Consider the following 10,000-nt stretch of genomic DNA (forward strand, 5'->3'; position numbering starts at 1 on the left):
AAGAAGAAGAAGAAGAAGAAGAAGAAGAAGAAGAAGAAGAAGAAGAAGAAGAAGAAGAAGAAGAAGAAGAAGAAGAAGAAGAAGAAGAAGAAGAAGAGATTTTATTTACATCTGGCTCCGACGACAGGGTTGAATAACGCATGAAACATTTTCCACGTACAGTTATAAAGAAATGGTTAATGGATGTAATCGTAAACCGAAAAATTCCTATTATTTTGAGTGTTCGAAGTAACAAATGTGCGTCTTCTGGCTATTTGTGATATTTTATACTACTTCATTGATCCAGAGTTTGTTTTTTTCTTCATTAGTAATACGATCATGATTATGTATAAAGATTTCAGCAGAAACATGTATTATCATGTTTCCCCTTTAACAGATCAAATCCTTGAGGTTTTAGGATTTCCTGTTCATTACATGTCTTTGTCACATCCCTGGTGTTTGCAACCAGCTTGTGTGAGGACGCATGCGCAGCTCCTGCGGAACAGTATTCTAATTTCACGCCTCTTGCTCTCGCCGTATGCTCCTGACAGGCCATTCACAAGGAATTAATTTCCCAGGGCCTAGTTATGCTGTGGTAGCTAATTCTTTTTCGTTCCAGACAGAGAGTATGCTTTTTATCTCTTCAGAATGAAGATATTGAAGATAAAGGGCTTTCGTGGCGAGAAAAGGCGTCTTTGTAAATTATTAATGTAGCTAAGCCCTCGAACGTAATACGAGATAGCGTATTATTTTTTTTGTCGGTGAATAGATAGAAACATCCATTTCTCTTCCTCCACTCTTTTTTTCGTTTTTTTTCCTTCTCTCCTTGGGGTGGGGGGGGGGGTGGTGAAGGCATCCACGAATTTACGGACTGTGAATGACAGGATTGACCTGATTATTAAACATTGTCTTTGTGCTACGAGGAGAAGATAATGTATTGAAAGGTTAAGACAGTATTGGTGTGACCAATTTCTATAATTCAACTTCACTAGGTTTAATCGGGTAAAATTTGTGTCAAAAATTGGGTCTAGTTCTTTATTGTTGATGCTGCTACTGTGGTGTCCAATTTCTATATCCAAAGTTCGCGAGGTCTTTTTAGGTAAAGGTTGTGTAAAAAAATTAGATCTAGTTCCAAGTTGTTGATGCTAACATTTCGTATAGGAAGGAAGAAAGAAGAAGAAACTAATCATTGATTAATATCTTGCAGCTCTTGATAAAGTGTCATGCTGAAGAAGGAAACAGTTCTGGAGACAGTTACATGGTCCCCCTTCTCGTTTATCAGCTTCTTTGACCAGGTGGCTGACATTCTATCTGACATCGTCCAACTTTACTGTATCTGATATTTCCTCGTTACTATCGTACTCACGTGCAGCTTGTCACAAATATCACGTGATATAATCTTAATTGAGTCGGTCAGCTCAAAATCTTGTTATTGAGTTTATGTTTAAACAGTATGAGTATGACACATTGGCTTGTCTTTGAAAAATATCGAGCCCTAAGACTATGGAAAATAGCTGCTGGTATGTCTCAGGAAGGGTTACGCTTTACCGGCATAAAAGGTGGAAAATAACAGTTATCTTAAATTACATCTTTAAATGTTGAACCATGGGTGCACTAGTGCTCGCCTTTCACTTGATACGGCGTGAAAGAAATGCCGCTTTCAACACGAGTCACTATATTGCTGGGCATCACAATTCGGGGTTTTTGCGAAAATCACCTTTTAAATACATATTCAGGGCAATGGAAAGGGCGTATGGCCTGTAAACAACATGAAAGTTGTGCGATTATTTTGTGAAAATACACTTTAAATTGAAAGTTCATGTACTGTTGATGGATAATATGGAGAATTATAAGATTTTTGTTCTTCCTGATAACTATTATAGGTGTGCTGTAAATTTTTACACCCTTTGTAACGATGCTACCTGAAAACTCATCAAACAACCAAAGGTGAATCATGCCCTGTATTAGTCTAGAACCACTATTCCCTGCACCCTGATCAAGCAATACCCGCTGAACTGCCCTCCCCCGCCCACGCCCCCCCCCTCTCTCTCTCTCTCTCTCTCTCTCTCTCTCTCTTTCTCTCTCATTCTCACTCAATTACACTCACACAGTCCGCGCGCGGGCACACACTCACACATTATCCCAAATGAAGTATGCTCCTTTAATAAAAATGTTTTTAACTTTAACGAGTATAAAATTTTAAAACACAGTAACGACTGACAGGATTTGAGTTTAATTTCGCCAAGAGCGGGCTGAGGTTGGGTTAAAAACAAAAAAAAAGAAACTTCCCATCAACAAACAGCGTAACGCCGTCGGAGTGTAGTTGGGGCCTCAAAAACCTCTCTGGTGTAAGTTTAACACCAACCCCTCCCCTTACACATATACATACCTCACCCAACTTACTTTTCTTCTATCTAGCTCTCATTCGTATCATCTCGATCATGGGTGGATCTTTATTTAGCTCAGTAGTGTATCATGGCAGTCTACGATAAAGATGACCCAGGTTCGAATCTCAAAATTGGCTTTTTAAAACTGTTTATTATGTAGTTTACACCTAATTGCCTCATCCTATTGAAGGTGAAGGCAAGTTCTGAAGTCCCGCTTATTACCCAATCGTCAGTATGGACAGGCGTTTTAAAACTGATACAACACTCTAATTTTAGTATAGTGTGTATCCATTGAAGGCTGGGGAAAACAAAAAGATAAACCCTAAACGACCTCAGAGTATGAGACTGGCTTTCATTATGACGTATTATGTCTAGCTAGGATCGAAGCTAATTAATATACATAATCACAAACTCCACCATCCCTCAGTTTACCTTGGTTTTTCTTTCTCGCTCTCTTGTTTCCCAGCCAAGTTCAAGAAAGAGTTCCGCAATGTGTTCCACTGCCGGAGCCGAGAGAACATCCCTCTCCACTACGAGAGTACGTGGTTCCACAGCTCTCGGATACGCCACAACGCCAGTAACCAGACCTCGTCTCGCATGCTGAGGGTACACGACTCCACTTACCCGGCACTTCGCCAGAACAAGAACCACCGTGCTATAGATGAGGATCGGGTGGCCAATGGCGAGTCGGTGTGAATATGAGGAAGAGGAAGAGGTATTGGTACCTGGGCGATGATCAACCTGCAAGTCATTTGTCGTGTTTGAGCAAAGAGGAGTAGGAGCGCTCCTACATGATAACGGTCATCTCGTGCAAGGAAAATAGAACGATAAATAATAGCAACAAAGGGGAGAAAGGAAGTAGGACCTACCAGTTGCACCCTCCAACTACCCTGCACCTATTGTATGCTCATTCAAAGGAGATATTTAAATATTACTAGTTTCCATCGTCTATGGTCAAATACCTCCCCCCCCCCCAATCCAACCCTCACCAAACCCTTTTCCTTCTTATACACATACATAATATGGAACGCGCATTCACATAGACGCGCTCGCACTCTCTCATATGTATGATATACGATACAAACATACTAACACATACACATGTATTACGCTACCCATGAATAACATGTGCTAAGTTCTATCCGCTCAGTACCTAGGTTTGATAAATTATTTGGCGCATAAAATTTTGAGTATCACAACAAGTCAAGCATTTTCGAATTCAGTTCTTTGGATATCTTGATAACTACTCCGAAGAATGTTACAATTTTTTGGGAACATAGAAAGCACTTGATTTTGGTTTCTGACCTCACGGTCATAGTAACTCAAAACGGCCACAGATGACAGATAGAACTTTGTAAGTAAGGTAGCGGACGGATAGAACTTTGTAATTCTAAGGTAGCGGATACATGTGCATGTACGTTCACACTCACTCCTGCTTCTACATTATGACGTTCTTCAGGTCAGAATAGGACAACATCTTTCACGTGGTGCAGCTGTTAGACATTTCGCCATCGCACGTAGAAGACCTGAGTTCCCGGTGGGGAAATGTTTTTATTGAGTATCTTGGTCTCTCTGCTGGGACATTCTATCTCTCTCAGCCCGGCAAAACAGGACAGGCCCCGTCGAAAGTGGAAGCCCGTCATAATAATACTGTTGGTCTACATTGTGCGGAAGGGGACGTAAAACTCCCAACTCTTTACGCACAAAAAAAAACTAGAATAGATCAGTGACAGATCTAGCATACCATGTACTAAGTAGGCTACGTGTACAATAAGGTAAGAAGAGTAGCGGATTGTTGCAACAGCGGCAAAAACAATTAGAAAAGCAACGACAATGGCTGCGACGGCAACAGCCACAAACAGAAGAAACAACAAGAACAACAAAAATAGAATAGACGAACCATCGGACCCAATCTGTCCATTGTGCAGCAAGGAGCCTCAAGATTTGGAGCACTGCTGCAGAGATGCCCCGCCACGGAGGTCCGGCTGTGGCATCTCTTTGGGGAGGATTCAGAGAGGTTGGACTGCCTTACCCACTACCCAAGAGAGGCGGTGGCCCTGGCGAAGAGCACCGTCTTCCGGGCTCCAAACATTTCGAATGGATAGGCTACCACACACACATACACAAAAACAACAATGATAACAATGTCTACATAATTATCTTGAAGAGACTTTAACACGAGCATTTAGCACCTCCATGAATCATTTGCTCTAGATGCATTTGATTAATGCATATCGTCTGCATTACCAAACTTTATTTATTGTTGGTGCGTCAATGTTATTTACCCATCACACATTATGATTTTCCTATAACTGTCTCAGAGTTCATCAATTTCTTTGAAAAAAGTATTTTGAGTTCTTATCATTCTCTATCACGCAAGAAAGTATGCTATATGTTATACCAGGTAGCCTATCGTCAGAGACTGCATAAATGCCATTGTTCCAAGAAGAACAAGAACACTGTGAACAATAGAATCTATCATACTCTTATACTTTGGTTGAACCAGCATCTTGAAACACTGTAAAACCTGGCCTTGCTTCTACCAAAACGGCACAGTGAAACCAGCAGAAGACCCATCGAATTCGTCTTAATTATCGGAATCCATCATTAACCAATAATAAATATTCTCGATCCACAACGTTAGGACTCAAAACTGTAGCATTAATATAATTCCAAAAATTCAAGGCATAGCAGTCAAAAAGAATACTGGGGTTGTAAAAAAAGGGAGGGGGGAAGGGAGTACGTTAAGATTGTTAAAACATTTAGTTTTTTAAAGAATGATTCCTCCAAATTGAACATTAAAGAAAGTTAGCTCTAATGTTTAACATAAACTTTCTGTTTTTGAGAATACCACCCTATACAATTCTAAATTTAGACTAATAAAAACCCACCTGTCGGACTCTTCTTTGTTTGGTATTCCGGGAGAAGACTGGTAGTTACTGACAGAACCTATTTTGACAACATATGTGTCCATGTTACTGAGAAATCCAACAATTTAATTAAGACAAGTTGCCTTTTCATGGTGAAAAAACTGGATTTTAAAAATATATATGTGGTTTTGGAAACAATAAACTGTTCTCTCTTTCGGACAAAAAGAAAACATAATGAACAGTTCAGACGGTCGATTTCAATATTATTTTAAAACTTCCCTTGTTTATCGCATGGTCATCTAGCTTGATAGGAACTTTACATGAACGTCTGTTTTCTTTCTTTTATGCTATTTTCTCTTGTGCAATATTTTTTAAAAACTTATTTCTGTGGAACTCGTCGATTGAAGCGTAGACGTGTTCAAAACTCTTCTCGATTTTCTTTGATTTTTTTCCCGACCCAAGTCGAACGTGCCCCTATCCATATGTGCAGACTTCGTGGGATTGTGGTTCGACTTTGGGATCAGTTAATGAATTTTTTTCATATCATAATTATTATGGTACGAGTTTATAAATGATACACATGTATCATATGAAGACACTGTATGGTGTATGTATCTAATTATGGAGTTTTCCATACGACCCAAACTAAAGTATGACAATAAATGTCACCGTCCTCGGTCTACAGGACGATACCAGCCCAACCTGTGTTACACTATTGCAAATGGAAGTATAATGAATAAAGGTGAACAGGTACGTTGTTTTATTAGAAATACATTTGTATTGTTGTTATTCTTCTTATTTTGCTGTTGCTGTTTTTGTGTTATTTATTTGGGTTTTTTTATTATTGATCTGCTTGTTTGTCATTTTGAGGGGGGGAGTCTTTAACCAGACAAAGGCAGAACGTTAAGCTCTTCTTTGGCAAACTGCTGTTAATGAATTACAAGTATGAATTGTTTTTAAAACTTCAACTGTAACGCTTTTCATTCCGAAAAACGTATAATATTTATGTTTGTCCAAGTATGGTCTCTATTATAACACTATCTATGCTCTTACTTTGGCTGTCTCTGATTTCTTGTGCACTCATCCATATTACTATGTTTGTACAATATTATTGTCTCCATTTTGTATATTCATTCACTTCTGAACGCCAAATACAGCGTACCATTTACTTGAAAACAAGAGAAAGACATACATGTAACTGTCGCTAGTAACGTATAGTATGCGTGATGTGAAAGAGTAACATTCTTATTATATCGTTGTTAAAAGAATGTTGATTTCATTTTTAGAGGCTATTGATTTTGTTCTAACTTTGATTTTGTTTTTCACACATTCTATTTGTTTTTTGTTTTTTTCTTTTCGTTGTAAGAATATCAAGGAATAAAATGTCTTGGGTTTAGGGTCTAATAATTTGTTACGGAGGCCATTAAAACCTAATAATTAATTTTATGATATCTTTTTATTGTTCGATTAGACATGTTGGCACAAAAAACAAACCATCTTCCCTAGAAACACGTTAGCTATGTCCGATACAAAATAACCCGACAGATCGATTTATGGGACATGAAGAGAATATTTTTGAAGCAGTGTAGTATCAATCTTTCCTCTATCTAAGCCGCATTACCATACAGTGCCAGCTCATACCATAGTTTGCAGAGACGATGCTGCTCACCTCTTAAATTTCTAAACAGGGGTCGATTGTGGCACCAGAGGGTTACAAGTATAATAGATTATAATAATTAATCGTGAATGTTGTGGTCATTAATCCTTTGATGTATATAGATCATGCATGATGGTGAACTGTATTGATTTGGATTTACTGTTATGGACAATGTAATCTCACGTCGCTGGGTTCATGAACACATTAATTGAATAAATGTGTGTATGCACCTCTTTCTCTCTCTCACGGTTTCTCTCTCTCTCTCTCTCTCTCTCTCTCTCTCTCTCTCTCTCTCTCTCTCTCTCTCTCCCTCTCCCTCTCCCTCTCTCTCTCTCTTTCTCTCTCTCTCTCTGTCTCTCTCTCTGCCTCTCAGTGTCTCTGTCTCTCTCTTTCTCTCTCTTTCTCTGTCTCACTCTTTCTCTCCCATCTCCTCCCTTTCTCTCTCGATCTATCTGTTTTTATCTCTCTCTTTCTTTCACTTTTTTTCTCTTTTTCTCTTCCGCTTTTTTTTTTAGGACACAGAGAGATGTGTATGTGAGTGTATGTGTGCGTGTGCATATACCTATAAATATAGTGCGTGTGTGTGTGTGTGTGTGTGTGTGTGTGTGTGTGTGTGTGTGTGTGTGTGTGTGTGTGTGTTGTGTGTGTGTGTGTGTGTGTATGTATGTATGTTTGTGTGTAAGTAAGTGCGCGCGCAGCACGTGTGATTGCAATTGTCTGTTTTGACAAGGAAGCTCGACAGTGTTATTTGAGATATTTTCAAAACTGCACTTGGACTTTCGACTATTGGAAATATTCAAATGTATAATATTTTCTGCTGTGTATATATTGTAAATATTCGTTTTCATGTTTGTCCGTTTGTATTTGAATAGGCGCAATGTGATTCGCGTAGTGTTCACAGGAGAAACCAAGATTGCTATAACACTTTACCCACCTGGCCCTGTCTTTAAAAATAATCGCTATGGGGTGAATGATGGGTAACTCATTGACATCTGTAGAGTAATGATTAGGCAGAAGAATTGAGTTCAATTTCTCTCGAAGGTGTTGTATAATAGAGGGTCTCTGTCTATCTGCTAAGAGGGTGTATCCCACTTAGCCCGGGTTGGCCGTGATGTTTCGAGGTATAAGCATCTCGCTCTCTAAATTATCTATTTATTTAAAGTACATGCAGAGTTGTATTGATTAAGACGTAATATACGTGTAATTCCAATCAATATGATATCAATTTCCAAGCTAGACGCTGTTCCGCAATTTATTTTAGTTTATTTGTTTTTCAAACGTGTTTCCAAGTCCTGCATCGCGAACGATGGTGTTGATGTATCGTGCGCCCCTTTCCAACACATTGAACTTGTTATTCTGTTAAGCAGGAGTTCCGATTCAGCAGCCCTCACCGATAAGACAGGGCCAAGAGCGGGGAAAGTCATAGTCATGAGACGCTCCACTAACAATATACTAATGTTGATTATAAAGATCACAGAGCTTGCTGTTGAGCAGGAAATTTGTGCTGAACAGCTGCTATCTATCTATCTATGTATCATTCTATCTATCTGTGTATCATTCTATCTATCTATCTATCTATCTATCTATCTATCTATCTATCTATCTATCTATCTATCTATCTATATATTTATCTATCTATCTATCTATCAATATTCTCTCTATCTACCTATATATCTTATTATTAATGTTATCATCACCATCATCCTCATTAATTTTTTTTTTTTTTAAATTCGAGATTCGAACTAGAGGTGATCACCCTGGACTCCAATACAATACTGTCTGAACTTACAGAGTAATTTGTTTGTCTCCTGGTGTGTACATAAGTGTATTTAATTGAGTATAGCAAATATCTTACAATTATCAGTTCAAATTCTTTGTATAAGCTTTCATGCTGACTATATGAGCAAAGTAAGAAGAATCTCATTCATCTTCATTTTTTTCGTCCAGTTGCATCAAATTGTTAAGTAGGCTAATACGTGTACCGGTATTACTTTTGTTTTAAGATGATTTCTCATTTTTGATTTTGATTAAAATGTGCTATTGTTGTATTTGAGAAATGAATGAGTACGTGTGAACGTTGAATGTTATATGTACATTTGTCAAGCGCATTGTAATCACGGGTCAAGAGCAAAAAAAAATATTGTCAAAATATGTCCCTTGCGTTGTTTTATTTCTTTCTTTCATATTATGTTTGCTACGGTTGTTGGGGTTGCGTTATTGTTGTTGTTGTTGTTGATATGGTGGTGTGTTTTTTTTTTTTTTTAAACGGGAGATTACTATAATTACAGCACAAACGTCAGCGATTATGAGGAGGAAAAAGGGGAGATGGGTGAAATTAAGGGGGGAAGGGGGAGAGACGTGCAGAGAGGTATGGGGGGAGACAAATAAGAGGGGAATTGGGAGGAGAAGGAGGGGGAGGAGTGATAGGAGGCGGAGGAAAAGGTTGGGGAGAAGAATTGAGTAAAAGGGAGTTGAGAGGTATCATTGCTGATGATCCAATGGATGCTGATGTTGACGACTACATAACCTCAAAAGATAACAAATTCTACTTCAGTTTTCCTCAAATCTAAAATTAGTCATTTTTCTTTGTGTCTAAGCATGTAACTGGCAAAGAGGGCATCGAGCAATTAGAAGACAGTGCAAAAAGAGCTTTCTTGCTTCTTTTTCTTCTTTTTTAGTTTGTCGTGTTATGCTTTAATCTGCCTAAGAAACTCAAGAATAGTAAAGGGCCCCAGGTGAAAAGAAATGAAATAGGCATGTGGCTGGAGGGCGCCACTGGGACGTCTTACATCTTTATTTCTCTTTTGTCTGTGCGTGTTACATGATCACTTTAATAATATTATTCCCCACTGGTGTAAAGAGAAGCACATTGATACGAAAACAGCCACCAAGCACTGTGGAAAAGATAGAAGGAAACAGATAATAACGGACGGATAGTATATAAGCTGAACCTACCGGTGGCGCCCTTCAACCGCCCACCTCCTAATTTTCCAAAACTGGTCGTCGCAAGGGGAAAAACGTTTTAAAATGACCAAGGCCTGGACGCAAAAGAGGAAAATATCCATTGAGTTTTTCCTCTATGGTAAGGTTTTAATATGGCACATTCG

General features: G+C 38.7%; 1 protein-coding gene across 1 annotated transcript in view; it reads left to right on the forward strand.

Moving 5' to 3' along the window:
• Positions 1-4,247, forward strand: part of LOC106012107 (orexin receptor type 2) — a gene marked incomplete at its 5' end in the record, with an annotated part of 4,694 nt that extends 447 nt beyond the window's left edge. Inside the window, 1 exon segment of the mRNA XM_013083912.2 lies at positions 2,833-4,247. Within this exon segment, the coding sequence (XP_012939366.2) occupies positions 2,833-3,062 (230 nt within the window).
• Between the last annotated feature and the right edge of the window lie 5,753 nt (positions 4,248-10,000).

The sequence above is a fragment of the Aplysia californica genome, unplaced genomic scaffold (genome assembly GCF_000002075.1).
Source record: "Aplysia californica isolate F4 #8 unplaced genomic scaffold, AplCal3.0 scaffold00262, whole genome shotgun sequence".
NCBI classification, from domain to species: domain Eukaryota; kingdom Metazoa; phylum Mollusca; class Gastropoda; order Aplysiida; family Aplysiidae; genus Aplysia; species Aplysia californica.